General features: G+C 41.0%; 1 protein-coding gene across 9 annotated transcripts in view; it reads left to right on the plus strand.

Annotated features, from left to right (window-relative positions):
• HSD3B7 (hydroxy-delta-5-steroid dehydrogenase, 3 beta- and steroid delta-isomerase 7) overlaps positions 1–15,306 on the plus strand; it is a 69,747-nt gene that overhangs the window by 27,095 nt on the left and 27,346 nt on the right. For 5 of the 9 annotated variants that reach the window (XM_034419828.3, XM_034419833.3, XM_087893849.1 and 2 more), the window contains one exon: positions 8,900–9,064. In XM_034419828.3, the coding sequence (XP_034275719.2) occupies positions 8,900–9,064 (165 nt within the window). Of the gene's footprint in view, positions 1–2,899; positions 3,085–6,403; positions 6,461–7,670; positions 7,824–8,175; positions 8,198–8,899; positions 9,065–15,306 lie in introns of those variants that run through there. The other 4 variants (XM_087893850.1, XM_034419835.3, XM_034419827.3 and 1 more) reach the window with 4 other exon arrangements.

Consider the following 15,306-nt stretch of genomic DNA (forward strand, 5'->3'; position numbering starts at 1 on the left):
AATGTAACCACAGCTGCTTTTGCCAATCCGCACCAAAGCTGTTTCCTCTATTTTTCCAATATCACATTCTCACATGGGTGTCAAATGGGCAGGATTCTGATCTGAGGCGTAAACAGGAAAGGTGCCAGATAAATAGCAATCACAAAAGGAAAAGATTTGAGAAAATAGGATTTTCTTTTAGGCCAACTGCACTAGGAAAGAAATTCCAATGAAATCAGATTGTATTTTAATCAGGTGGTACTTTGTAATACAGAAGCTTACTTAGTTTATTTTACAGTTAGCTGGCATGGAATATTGTCTTCATTCTTGTTTATGCACAAGTTGGCAACTGCTGCCCTCCAAATATTTAAATACAAGAGGATAAAATCTTTGAGCCAGTTCTTGCAAAAGTGTGAAATCACTTCCAAGGAAACTGAAATTGATTTCACCTGAATTTATCACGGAGTAGCAGTTATTTAAAAAGCTTAAGAGCAGTAGTGAAATCCAATTTTTTTTACTACCGATTCTGTGGCTGTGGCTTGGTGGGCGTGGCAGGGGAAGGATACTGCAAAATCTCCATTCCCACCGCACTCCAGGGAAGGATATTGCAAAAACTCCATTCCCACCCCACTCTTTGGCCAGCCAGAGGTGGTATTTGCCAGTTCTCTGAACTACCCAAAATTTCCGCTACTGGTTCTCCAGAACCTGTCAGAACCTGCTGGATTTCACCCTTGCTTAAGAGCCACTTTGGTCTAGGCACCTGGTAGAAACTACAAAATGTGAGTTCTAGTGCTACCTTAGGCATGAAAGCCAGTTGGGTGATGTTGGACTGATGTGACCCTCACTCAGCCCAACCCATCTCACAAGATTGGCTGATTTATTTACTATTTTATTTTACTTTATTTTTTGACATGCTCCGTAGTATACAGCGCGTGAATTGTTTGGGCAATTTTGCAGAGTAAACCATTGTAATGTGTCTCTAACCAGGAACGTGGAAGAAAATGCTGAGGAACTGCAAATGGTATTAGACCCCCAAAAATTATTTTGAAAGGTGCATCAAGCCTTTTTGAAACCTGGACCACATTAGCTTGGTTTTCCTCTTCTGTTCCTCTAAACAGTTTGGGAAATTGTCTGATTCTAAGATAGAAAATAGGACTTCTCCATCTCAAGGTAGCTCAGAAGAGGAATAACCCAGCCAAGGAGAACTTCAGCTGTGTTTATTTGATTTGTCCCTCCAACTCTTAAATGAGAACTGAAGACAGCTTAATTTGCATGTGGGCTGTATAGGCAGTGGTGGGATTCAAATAATTTAACAACCGGTTCTCTGCCGTAATGATTTCTTCCAACAACCAGTTCACCAAACTGCTCAGAAAGTTAACAACCGGTTCTCCTGAAGTGGTGCGAACTGGCTGAATCCCACCACTGTGTATAGGTAGTCTAAAGAGAAATTTCCTGACAGTCAGAACAATTAATCAGTGGAACGGCTTGCCTCCAGAAATTGGAGGTGCTCCATCACCGGAAGATTTTAAGAAGAGACTGGACAATCGTGTGTCTGAAATGGTAGAGGGCTTCCTGTCTGAGCAGAGGGTTGGACTAAAAGACCTCCAACTTCCCCTGCTCCAACTATGTTATCCTGCTATCCTGTTATTCTGTAATCCTTGACATACGACCACAATTGAGCCCAAAATTTCTGTTACTAAGTGAGATAGTTGTTCAGTGAGTTCTGCCCCATTTTACGACCTTCCTTGCCATGGTTGTTAAGTGAATCACTGCAGTTGTTAAGTTACACAGTTTTTAAATGAATTGGGCTTCCCTATGGACTTTGGTTGTCAGAAGATGATCACATAATGCCAGGACATTGCAACCGTCACAAATGCGAGTCCATTGCCAACCATCTGAATTTTGATCACGTGTCTCTGGGGATTCTGCAATGGGTGTGAGGAACCATCCTAAGTTTCTTTTTCAGTGCAATTATAATTCAAATGGTCACTGAATGAATTGTTGTAAGTTGAGGACTACTTGTACAGAAGAAAATTCACAATTGCTTCTTAACTACCAACTGCGGATAATATGGTACCTTCCAAGTACAGCTAGTCCTTAACGTACAACAGTTCATTTAATGACCATTCAAAGGTACCAAAAAAATGTGACCTATGGACATTTTTCACAGTTAAGACCAGTGGTGGAATTCAAATTTTTTTACTACCGGTTCTGTGGGCGTGGCTTGGTGGGCGTGGTGTAGCTTTGTAGGCGTGGCTTAGTAGGCGTGGCAGGGGAAGGATATTGCAAAATCTCCATTCCCACCCCACTCTGGGGTCAGCCTGAGATGGTATTTGTCAGTTGTCAGAACTACTCAAAATTTTCACTACCGGTTCTCCAGAACTTGTCAGAACCTGCTGAATAGCAGCCCTGGTTATGTCCTCTGAAGCATCCCCATAATCACGTGATCAAAATTCAGATGCTTGGCAACTGATTCATTTTTATGACCGTTGCTGTGTCTCAAGGTCATGTGATCACCTTGTCTAGCCTTCTGACCAGCAAAATCAATGGGGAAGTCTGATTCACTTAACAATAACCAGGTTATTAACTTATCAATTGCAGTGATTCACTTAACAACCGTGGCACGAAAGATTGTAAAATGGGGCAAAATTCACTTAACAAATGTCTTACTTAGCAACAGAAATGTCGGGCTCAGTTGTGGTTGTAAGTACAGGACTACCTGTATTTTGGACCATATTCTCCATCTTTCCTAATCATGGATGGAACTGGCTAGGGGAAGTTGCCTAAACATCTGGAGGCCGTCGGGTTACCCATCTCTTTGAGCAATTCCAGACATTCGGGGTTATGATGGGAACTTAGAACGAAGGAAGGAAATGAGTAGTATTACACCTTTCTCATTACGGCACTTCCTTTCTTTCTCGCTTCCTCTTTGCTCTCCTATATGAGAACTTGTGGTGCGCCTGGGCTTCTAAACCATGTTTCTGCACCTGGGGACTGAGACTGTGGTTCAAATCTACATGCAGCAAAGTGCTGTCTAAGTGATAACTGCCTCTTTTGTTTTGCTTGCTGATTCTTTGGATTACTTTCCCCGTTGAGCTTTGGCTGGTAAGGCTTTCAAACAGTTTCCTTCATTGTTTGCGCTAATGCACTCATGGTGAATCTTGCTTACATTCTGCATGAACTGCAGCCCTTGGGAATGTGTAACATTTCTATGTTTAACAGTGTCTTTAATGCCCCTGCATAATATGAACCATAAAATGGTTTGATTTGAGTAATCAAAGCAAATGCAGCATTTGGATCTTTACCGGCTAATATTAGGCCAGAATAAAATTAAGGGCATGTCTAAAAGGATGCTGTTTTTAAGACAGCTGCGAATAACCCCTTCTGCTAACATTTTTGTCTTGTGCTCAGTTCATTGTTTTTTTTTTAAAAAAAAATTGTGTGAGAGTGCTTTGAAACAATAATGCGTGAATGTGAATGAGCATACGGAGGCTTTAAAGAAGTTATATGAGTCACTAAAAAAATAACTGAGGAATTAAAACACCATCTAAATAATCTGACATCATTTTTCTTATTATCTATGTTGTACGTGCCTTGGTCTTTTTGAGGAATTCTCTTAAACATTTGCCTGGTGTAGCCAAATAAAATAAAAGGCAAGGCAAAGTTCTTTGAGTGATTGGTATGTGATAATAAAGACAGTGTTGTATTGCTTCATGCTTAAAATATGCTGTTTCTCAAGCAGCTCCATCACTGGAGGATTTCAAGAAGAGTTTGGACAGCCATGTGTCCAGAATGGTATAGGGTCTCCTGGTTGGGCAGGGGGTTGGATTAGAAGACCTCCAAGATGCTTGAGTAGAGTCCACCGGATTGTCTGGGAAGCTATCCTGTTCATGACCTATTTTCCTTGTTACCTTTGGGGAGGAGGTGGCTTTGTGGTATCCGAAGTAGAACATCTATTCTAGATTCAGTCACCGTTTTGTTCCATGTACATCAAGCTTGTGAACTCTCAAGTTTCCTCTTTCCACTACATATTCAAAATGAACAGTGATTTTATATGTGTGTTTGTATATATATGTATGTATGGTGCAGGTATATATTTATTTATGTATTATATAGCATGCATTGTGAATGTTATGTTTGTGTTTGGGTAGATGTACACTTTCTCTTGAGAGCAGGCAACAGAATTTCATTTTTAATGTGGGCCAGTGTGCTCACAGTAAAAAAAATGACAAAGTTTATCTTATCTTATCTTATCTTATCTTATCTTATCTTATCTTATCTTATCTTATCTTATCTTATCTTATCTCATCTCATCTCATCTCTTATCTCATCTCATCCATCTTATATCTTATCTTATATCTTATTTCATCTTGTATCTTATATCTTATCTTCCTTCCAACCCTGTTACTCTATGTTCTGTGTTTTGTATTTAATTTGGCAAGCTGATAACACCGTTAATTAATAAATTAAATATCTCTGGGACTGGTATCTGTTGAAATCAGGGAACTTCTCCAGACGTCGCTGATCCATGACTCTGAGTGCTCCTCACCAGAACAATAATTACTCTTGTGGAGTTGTCTAGGGTGTTTTACTAGATGCAACTGTCTCCGTCCCTACAACCCCCCCACTCCATTTAGATGATGAGACCCAGTTAAGCAAAGAAATGAAATTGGTGTCTAGACTAAGAGGCATGTTTTTACTTCCGATGATGAACAGTTCAAAATAGAGACTAAACGACCCATGACCTGTTATTTTAGAGATATTTCCTTACCAGATTCCTTCAACACTGACAGAGTTTTTAATGTAGGGAATGGGACAATTCATTTCACCGTGGCCAATTCACCATGGCCAATTTGCCGTGGTCATTTTGGTGCAGCAAACTAGCCAGGAGATAGCTCTCCGTGGCCAACTTGCCACAGGACAACTCCTCATGGAAAATTCCATAGGGGATAACTCAACAAAACAAATGTTATCCGCCACTGTTTCTTTGACATAATTTCCATTATTGTGAATGGAAATAATGTCAAAAGTAACAGTGGTGGATAGCATTGATCGCATTGAGTTATCCCGTGTGGAATTTTCTGTGGCGGGTTGTCCCACAGCAAGTTGTCCATGGGGAGTTGTCCATGGGGAGTTGGCTAGAGTGAGATGATCATGGTGAATGTCCTAGGCCAGAGTTCCCAATCTTTCTGAGTTGGCAGTCCAAAGGGGGGGGGGAGAAGGGAAGAGGGGATGGTTACGTGGGAGGGGTAGGCACATGTGCATTTGGGTACACAGACATGAACACTCATTGCTCGTGTGAGTGGGGCCATGAGTGCTTGCAATGATGCTTGTGTGAGTAGGGTCATGAGCACCCACAATGCTTGTGGCAACTCTTGTGCAAAAATGAACTCTCTGAGTGCCCACACAAGTGAGGCCATAAGTGCCCACAATACCCGTGGTGACACTCACACAAGTGAGGCTATGAGTGCCCACACGAGTGGGGCGGTGAGTGCCAGAAACACTAGTGATGGTCACGTGAGTGAGGTTGTGAGTGCTTGCATTTGGACACCGGGCCGCGGCCCAGTAGTGGTCAATGGCCCAGAGGTTGGGGACCCCTGTCCTAGACCCTTCAATGTACTGCCTTCCCTGGAAAAAGTTCATAAAAATTTGGGGAGATATTCAGAGATGTATTTATCTTGCAAATAGCCCAGGTGGAGTACATACCATAGTTATTGATCAGGACTTGTCCTCAAGAGATGTCTTATCAGCAGTTCTTAACCTTTTCTTCATCACGGACCCACTTAAAATATCTTTTGTGACCACAGAGCATGGCCATAGACCACCAAGATTTAACTCAAGATTTAAATCATAACATTTCTTCAGGGATCCCCTGTGATGACATCGTGCCTACCCCCCCAGGGCTCCGTGGACCGCAGGTTCAGAATCAATATCTTATGACATGGTGTATTATGTCATGGAATGTTTTATATGTTTTGCCAAATTTCAATTCCACATAGTCATCTGTCCTTGATTTTGGACACATTTTGTAAGTTAGCCCATCTGAGGTACCTTGGTTCAAAAATTGTTGCCCTACGATGCACTGTTTCACCCCATTAATGCTTACCATAGAGACAAACAGGAGAGTAAAAAGTATTGTTTGTACACCATCCAGAATCACTGAGAGTGAGTAGGCGGCCATATAAATCGTCTAAATCAAAAAATCAATCAATCATATGCGAGGAACACTTTGTTTTTTTATTTATTTGCCTGTCGGCAGTAGCTTAGCAAAGTAATAGTTGAGCCTGGTTTTTCAATTAACTCAGAGCATCCAATACTTGGGAAAAGACGGGGAGGTTCCACTTGGCAGAACAGCCTAAAATTTGGCTGAATTGCTTGCATTCCTGCTTGTTAAAGTGATCTTTCCATGATATGTTCAGCCCAAATATCTCTCTCTGGACATCCTGGATCGTGATTTTCCAGAAGACAGCTGGAACCTGAGGTTAGAAAAACGCCACCCATGTTGATCTGAATACCAGGAAATATCAGTGGTTTATATGGTCCTCTTTTTCCTTTTTTGCACTTGTTAAAAGGGGAATGTCAGCAGACTGGTTTTGGTGACGGGAAATCTGGTTTTGTGTTTTGTTTACAGCTTGCTTGTCTGAATTTGCTTCCCTCCTGTCCCCAGGCTTGTAGCTAGCATCTTCTCTCAGATGGTTACATCCAAAAGGTAGTGCATTGGAGAAGACAGGTATATAAGATCTGGCTTCCCTTCTGGCTCACCATGGTGACTGGGGGATTCTGGGAGTTGAAGTCCACGCATCTTAAATTGGCTGTTGTTGAGAAAACACTGCTGTAGCATCTTGTTTGTGGTCCAACGTTCAAAATAGAGGAAGCCAGTTCCTCTATTACCATTCTTTCTTTTTGCATAGCATTAGCATTGACCAGACAGTTTTATCCATCAGCATCCTTTTATTTATAATGTGTATTTTTCAACATTTAGAGTAAAATAAGATATTGTGGAGAGGTTTTTTGAGCACATCCAACTAGGAGGGGAAATTATGTTCTTTGAACTGTTGACAGGGTAATGAGAGATAAAAATTAACGAAAAAAGACAGAACGCAGACAAATTAATCTAAACTTCTTCAAAGTCCTCTTTTTTGGTCTTTTAAAACTAAGGTACAGTTAGTCCTTGGCTTTCAATCAGAATTGAGGCCAAAATTTATATTGTTAAGAAAGACAGTTAAATATGAGTTTTGCCTCATTTTATGATCTTCTGCCACTGTTGTTAAATGAATCTGCAGTTGTTAAGTGAATTATGCAGTCATTAAATGAATCTGGATTTTCATTAACATTGCTTGTCAGAAGCTGGCTGGGAAGATAGTGATCACAGCTATCTTAAATACATGCCAGTTGGCAAGTGCCCAAATTTTGATCACATACTGTGGGAATGCTGCAACGATTGTAAGTGTGAAAATTGGTAATGTCCTTTTTTTTCAGTGCCATTGTAACTTTGAACAATCACTAAATGAATGGTTGTGAGTCAAGAAATGCTTGTATATGTAGACTAACAACCCAGAACAATAGCTAGCTACAAATGAATTGTAGAGTTATTATCATTGTAGTATGGACTAATATTTCTTTTGGTTATGTCTCAAGCACAAAGTCACGTAGCCCTTGACTATAAATGGAGGCATTATAGTAAGTTTCCTGGCTTACTATAATGGATTTCAGCAATAATTAGAGAAGCACACACACACCCTGCAATTAGGACTGATTCATGGAGTTCTTCATTCATTCTGAGCTTGGTCGGGTTTGTTTTGCAGGCGTTTTACTACCCAAGCTAGATAACATCATCAGTGCTGGTAAGAGGTGGGGTTTGCTCTCAGTTTATATATTCTAGTAGTGGTTTGCCCTGGAATGGTCTTAGAGGTTCTTTGGTTGGGCTGTTTACTGTTGGCTTGTTTGACCAACAGTTTCTTGGGGTATTGTTTACTTGATTGTTGGGTCTAATGTTAGTCTATGTTCATCTGGGTGCTGATTGCTGGTGGAGAGGTGCTGAGGCAGTGGTGGGTTGCTCCCAGTTCTGTCCGGTTTTTGCGAACTGGTAGTAAAAGCGGCAGGAGGGTTCGCCTACCCGTCCTGATGTCATAATGGACGATCTGTGCATGCACAGAAGCGCATGCGCACGAGCAAAGTGAGTGTGCATGCGCGCTCCCATTGCGAACCGGTAGTAAAGGTAAGTAGAACCCATCCCTGTGCTGAGGTCTCTTTGTTCTCCCTTTTGACTTTTGATTATTTCTTTTGCACAGTCTATAGGTATTATTCATGTCTGTCTATTGATAGCCAGTGCCGGGCTTCTAGAAATTCCCTAGCATTTTAGAACTTGGCTTGGTCTGGGATGGTTTCCCAATTGAAACTATAGTTAAGAGCTGATTCAAACCCATTCCCCCTCCCCCTGCTGTAGCCTACATTCAGAAGTTCCAAAACAAACAATTTAGAAAAATACTCAACATTTGAGAACTTGGACAAAAAAGAGCTATTGTCCTTCTGGTACACAGCAGTGATGCCAACAATATCTAGGAGCAATCGCATGAAAGACAGCGATGATCCATGACTGTTGGTTCATTGCCTTTCTCTTTGGAAAATGCCACTTGGTAAGTCAGTGAATTTCGTAGAAACGGTGGGAAAGAACAGATGCATTCCAGTGGTTCATATTTTTTTTTACTCCTTTCCCTCCCTTCCATCTGGAGTATTGTCTCAGGGTCCTTCCTTTTTCCCATATGTGACACATATGGTTCTTATGGTTGCTCTTGAGTTCATGTTCTTAATCTCCGCCTAGGGAATCTACAATTTCTGCTTTTGTTGGTTTGCCTACTTCCACTCATTCCGACTTCTTGTAGTCCCGTTTTAAGTGTGTTCTTTGGTTCTCCCTTTCCAGCACAGATGAGGTTGGCTAGCAAAAACCAGATCTACCTAGTGACGGGAGGCTGTGGTTTCCTGGGAAAACATCTGGTTGAAATGCTTCTGGAACAAGAGCCCAACCTTGCTGAAATACGGGTCTTTGACTTGCATCTGGATCAAAGTATGCACAGCTGGGACAGAGGTAAGTCAGTCCTCTTTTTTTCTATGCACAAAGAAAGTCCACGTACCTGGTCATTAGTACGTGCTCACTTGGATTAAATCATCATTACATCTCTTGAGTTGTTCCCCTTTTTCTGCAGGATTGTTCATTTGAATCTCCAACTGAGCCAGAGAGATCACAGAGAAAGTCTGTTTCTGAGTTTGGGACTGAAGCTCCACTTATTATTTTTCCGTTTTCTTTGTTCATAGCAATGTATTTGTTTGTTTGTTTGTTCAGTTGCTGAGACATATCCGACTCTTTGCGACCCCATGGACCATAGCACGCCAGGCCTCCTTGCCCTCCACTTTCTTCATGTTCATTGCATTAATGACACTATTTAACTATCTCACACTTTGTCTTCTTCTTTGGCCTTCCATCTTTCCCAACAGCAGGGTCTTTTCCAATGAGTCTTCTCTCTTCTAATTTGGTGGCCAAAGTATTTGAACTTCAGTATCTATCTGACTTTCCAAAGGACAGTCAGTGTTGATTGACTGATTTGATCACCTTTCATTCTAAGGGACTCTCAAGAATTTTCTCCAACACCATTTATTTATATCCTGCCCTTATTATTTTTACAAATAACTCAAGGTGGCAAACATATCTAACACACCTTCCTCCTCCTATATTCCCCACAACAATAACCTCATGAGGTGAGTTGGGCTGAGGGACAGTGATTGGCCTAATCACTCAGCTGGCTTCCATGGCTGAGGCAGGATTTGAATTTACGATCTCTCACGTTCTAGCCTGGTGCCGTAACCACTGGACTAAACTGGCTCTCTAACAATTATAGGAGGCACTTCTCCATGAAAAAAAAAACAATGATTTTATCTAGGATCCCTTCTGCCGATCGCTGTCCAGTACAAAAGAGTCTCTGTGTCCCAATATCCCTGGTATGGGTATGATAATACCATTGGGATGACAGCCTTAAAGGGGAAGCAATTTTTTTTAAAAAAAATATTTTGTATGTGATTTATTTAAACTCTTCATTTCTAATGATTTTAGGAAGCAAATGAAATTTGTGAACTCATAAGACATTTGAACCAAAATCCAGTTCCTTGGAAAACTTTGTATCCCAAATTGCTGGTTTAATATTACTTGCCATTGCTTGGCAGTGTGGAGAATGTGTTTTAGGTCATTCTCTTTTATTTCCAAGTTATTACTTGTTAGCATTATTAGTTTTATATTTATCTCATTTGTTCTTCAGAAAGAGCCCAGGGCAGAGTACAAAAGGAAAAACAACATTAAAACAACCTTCAGTAAAAATAACTTAATAAAAAACTCAGCTCAGCACTAAACCAATCTGGCTTTTTAAAGAAACCCTATAAAAAATATAAAAATATAGCTATTAAAATAGGATTTGCTTTAAAAAGGCAATCTAGTCTTTGAGAAGTTGTTATTCTATCTTATTCTTCCAGATTCTTTTACAGAGCCCTAGGTTAAATTGTAAGCTTTTATATAAGTGGAAAAATTAAATCTTTCCCCCACCACTTTTGGTGATGAATGTACCGTATTTTTCGGACTATAAAACGCTCAGAAGTATAAGATGCACCTAGCTTTTGGGGAAGAAAACAAGGGGAAAAAATCTGCCTCTGCCTCTGCCTCCCAGCAATTTACCTCCTTGCAGTAAACAGCCAACAGCCTGGTCAGCTTCAGCACAGCCTGATTTAGCACAAGCAGCTGTTTGGCGGCTGGATCAGCCTTCCGGAATACCACTTTATCAGCTGTTCTAGGCTGCAGAGATCGCCGCTGTCACCACGCATCGCTGCTGTCTATCGCTGTCTCTGGGTGCCCCATTTTCAGACTCTGGGCATCCCATTTTTGGACAGTTCCAGGTGGTGGGGATCGCCGCCGCCTATCTCTGCCACTTGGAACGGGTCAAAAAGTGGGATGCGCGGAGGCTGAAGATGGGGCGCAGAGAGGCCGAAAATGGGGTGCGCGGAGGCGGCGATAGGCAGCAGCAGCGATGGCAACGGGAGGTCGCGATGCCTGCAGCCTGGAACAGCTGATAGGTGATATTCTGGGAGGCTGATCCAACTGACAATCAGCTGCTTGTGCTAAATCAGGCTGTGCTGAAACTGACCAGCTGTTTGCTGCAAGGAGGTAAATTGCTGGGAGGCAGAGCCTGAAGGGTGGGGGCCAGCGGGTGGTCGGGTCTTCAGCAACATTCACTATTTAAAATGCACAGACATTTCCACCCACATTTTTTGGGGGAAAGTGCATCTTATACACCGAAAAATACAGTATGTTTTACAGTCTATCAGCCCAACTATGCTAATTTTCTTTAAGTTTTTGGATGAGACCCTGTTCTTTAAATGATGCTGGCATTTTCAGATACAAAGATCCTCTTTTTTTTTTTTAAGGCAGCTGGTTTCATTTTTCTCTCTCTTCAAGCAGTCTCTTCAAAAATAAGCTTACGAGTAAAGTCTGTATATATGATTTGTAGGTTGTAGACATAAAAATGCATACTGGCAGCCAATAATTTATTTTTTCCTCAATGCCTGACCTTTGAATCACTTTGGCACAGCTGAAATTGGCACGTTGGGGCATATTTTAAAAGAAATCTTATATTTAGAAAATGGTAACCTTGGAAAGATTGTTGAGACAAACCAAGCCCCTATTGGCTTACTTGAACAAGAGCAAATGCAAGGGAGTTCTTTTGCTCCTCAGTGAACTTGTATTTTAATCCCCCTACCTAACTGGTTTCAGTGGGACCAGCTTCAGGTTAACATAGGTTTGTGTTTGTCAACCTCGGCAACTTTTAAGGTATATGGACTTCAGCTCCCAGAATTCCCCAGCCAGCATGGGATCTTGACAGACTTGAGCACTGGGCCCTATTTAACAAAAATGAAATTTAATGTGAAGAAGCATAAGGTTTTACACTTAGGCAGGAATAACCAAAGGTACAAGTACAGATTAGGTGAAACCTGGCTCAAAAACAGTAATTGTGAGAGGGATCTTGGAGTCCTAGTGGACAATCACTTAAATATGAGTCAGCAGTCCGTGGCAGCAGCCAAAAAAAGCTAGTATAATTCTTGGTTGTATAAACAGAGGCATAGAATCAAAATCATGTGAAGTATTAGTACTGCTTTATAAAGCCTTAGTAAGGCCACACCTGGAATACTGCATCTAGTTTTGGTCACTACATTACAAAAAAATGTTGAGACTTTGGGAAAAGTGCAGAGAAGAGCAACTAAGATGATTAAAGGCCTGGAGACCAAAACATATGAAGAACAGTTGCAGAATGTGGGTATGTCTAGTCTAGAGAAAAGAAAGATTAGGAGTGTCAATATAGCAGTATTCCAGTATTTGAGTGGCTGCAACAAGGAAGAGGGGGGTCAACTCAACTTATTTTCCAAAGTACCAGAGGGCAGGATAAAAATCCATCCATTCATTTTGCAATGGATGGAAACTAATCAAGGAGAGAAGCAACCTGGAATTAAGGAGAAATTTCCTAACACTGAAGACAATTAACCAGTAGAACAGTTTGCCTTTAGAATAAGCATGCTTATAACTCTTAATTCGATTTGATTTGTGAATAATAAAAAAAGAAAAGAACCAACATTGGGTTTATAGTTAAGATGGATTGACAATGGGAAAACTCCGGTCTTCAGTCATGGAAGTTTGGGACATCATCCAGCCCAGAAGGTGTGTCTTCCATAAAAACAGCCAACTAATATGTCTTTTATTTTCATTAAGTGAACTGTGAGCTGCCCTTTGGCAACCTCACAGCTGCTGACCAGCTGTTAAAAGCACAATGATATCCTGAGATGAGATACTGCTCTAAAGTATAATAAGAGGGTTTGGTCATGCAAGGAAGTGCCTTGCTCTATTTGAGGGTCACCCAAGGAAGTGCTTTGCCCTCCTTAGGACCTTTGTGATAAAAGAAAACACAAAGCCAAGCCAGCGGCAAATATATATGTGCGTATGTACGAAGAAGCAGAGAAGAGTCAGAGCTGAAAAACAGATGGTTGTAGTTTGCTCTCAGACACACGCCTGGCCTGCATCCCTCAACCAAACCCTTTTTGACAAAGTATTTTTGGCAAAATGCAAACCGCCTTCAGTAGCTAGCAACTCTGTAGAGAGATGATCAACAGGAAGAAGGAAAAATATGGACAATATTGCCAGGATCAATGCCCAATAGGATTGGCTTCGGCTGAGATGGCATGAACTCACACTTGGACTCTTTACTCTTTTGATTTTGCTGCAAACCAGCTTGGTCTCATTCCAAGACAAGCCATACTCAGCCTGAAAAATGTATTTAACTTTGATTCTAGGAAGTGAAGCCCATTAAACTCCATCAACTTTGCAAGATGAAAATAGTTGAATAAAGAAATTGCAGCACAGGAAAGCCACTGAGGTCTTTTGGGTCAATATTCAATGCTGTAGCCTTTAATTTAAATTCTACACTGTAATATATCATCATTAGATACCCTCTCTTTCTCTGCAAACAGTTGGCTTATAAACACACACAATATGTGCATCCCACTGTGTGTCATTTCCTTTGGCCATTGAAGATGCTTCGTATGTGACATTCTTCTCAATAATTGAAAAGTTGAAGCTTATAACACTGGGCTTCAGTCCTTGGTTTGATGGTTTAATTGGGGGATGAATCAAAATTCAAACATACTTGGAAAGAATGCAGACTGCAGCCCTTCAAGGTAGGCTAGATCAGGAAACAGCCTCTAACCAGAATTCTGTTATTAATATCAGCTGTAGTAACAAAAACTGATTTCTCCTTCCCTCCCCCTTTTAGCCCCATGAATGATGTTAGAAGAAATCTGACCCAGGCTGAAATCTTATCTTTGGAAGTGTCATCTCTGCCTTATTTCTCTGTGGTTCTCTACAGCAGGATGTAATGTAATACAATTATTACATGTAATGTAATAATAATTACAATAATGTAATTACATGTAATGTAATAATGTAATATAGCAGGATGTAAACCTTGGGACAGATAGCACTTCAAATGTCTGTAGGATTTAGTTCTTCTGAGTTGTTCTTTTACAAGTGGGCAAAATGAGGCCTAGAGATTATAAAAAGAATTATACATAAGTGAAAGACTTGTCTATCAATGTGTCTGTCTATGTGTCTCTCTATGTCTGTCTGTCTCTCTCGTATCTATATCTCTACCTTCATTTATCTATCTCTATTTGCCTGCCTGCCTTCCTCTCTCTCTCTCTCTGTCCATCTATCTATCCTCCAGCTATCAATCTATTTATCCATCCATCATATCTCTGTCTCTGTCTCCTATCTCTCTCTCATCTGTCTATCTGTCTATCTATCATCTATCTATCTACCATTCCTTCCTCCCTCCAGCTATCATCTATCCATCCATTCATCCATCCCCAGAGAGATGTTACTTACAACCAAACAACTAGCCCAGGAGTACAGGTAGTTCTCGACTTAAAACAGCTTAATAAGGGTTCTTCATAGTGGTGGGTTTCAACATTTTTTACCACTGGTTCTGTGGGTGTGGCTTGGTGGGCATGGCAGGGGAAGGATACTGTAAAATCTCCATTTCCTCCCAGTCAGCTGGGACTTGGGAGGCAGAGAATAAATGGGAGCGGGGCCAGTCAGAATTTTTACTATCGGTTCTCCGAACTATTCAAAATTTCTGCTGTTGGTTCTCCAGAACTTGCCAGAACCTGCTGAAACCCACCTCTGGTTCTTCACCTAAATGCTTCTGAAACCTCTAGGTCCTACCAGGTTATGGAAAATGGTATGATTTACCATTAGGTTCACTATTATGAACCTAATAGTAGGGCCAGTTGGGAGGAGCACTTGAAGGATCTCCAGAAAGTAGTGACTTGTTTAGGTTTCATTATAAATCCAGCTGTCATTGAGGGGTTCATGGCAGGTCATTGAAAAGAGAAAGTGAAGGCAATTCGGGGAATAAATTTGCCAGGGACAAAAAAAAAAAAAAAGGATGTGAGGTTATTCTTAAAGATGGCCCGTTTCATATTCCATTGTTCAACCAGATTGCATGTTCTCATAGCTTGGCTAGCAGATCCGAACCAAGTAAGCTAAGGTGAACAATGTCAGGAAGGATCTGAAGATGGAAAAAGTCTAATTTAACTGGCCATTATCAGAGAACATTCCTATGCTTTTTTAAATGACCAGACTATGTAAGCAAAGGGTGCCAAAAGCTAGAGACCTTGGGCAACTGCTATCATTCTTGGTTATTCAAGTGTTTGTGAGGAAATCGAGTATTTTAATGCTATTTT

This window comes from Pantherophis guttatus, chromosome 4, assembly GCF_059756535.1.
Source record: "Pantherophis guttatus breed Tessera chromosome 4, ASM5975653v1, whole genome shotgun sequence".
NCBI lineage: Eukaryota > Metazoa > Chordata > Lepidosauria > Squamata > Colubridae > Pantherophis > Pantherophis guttatus.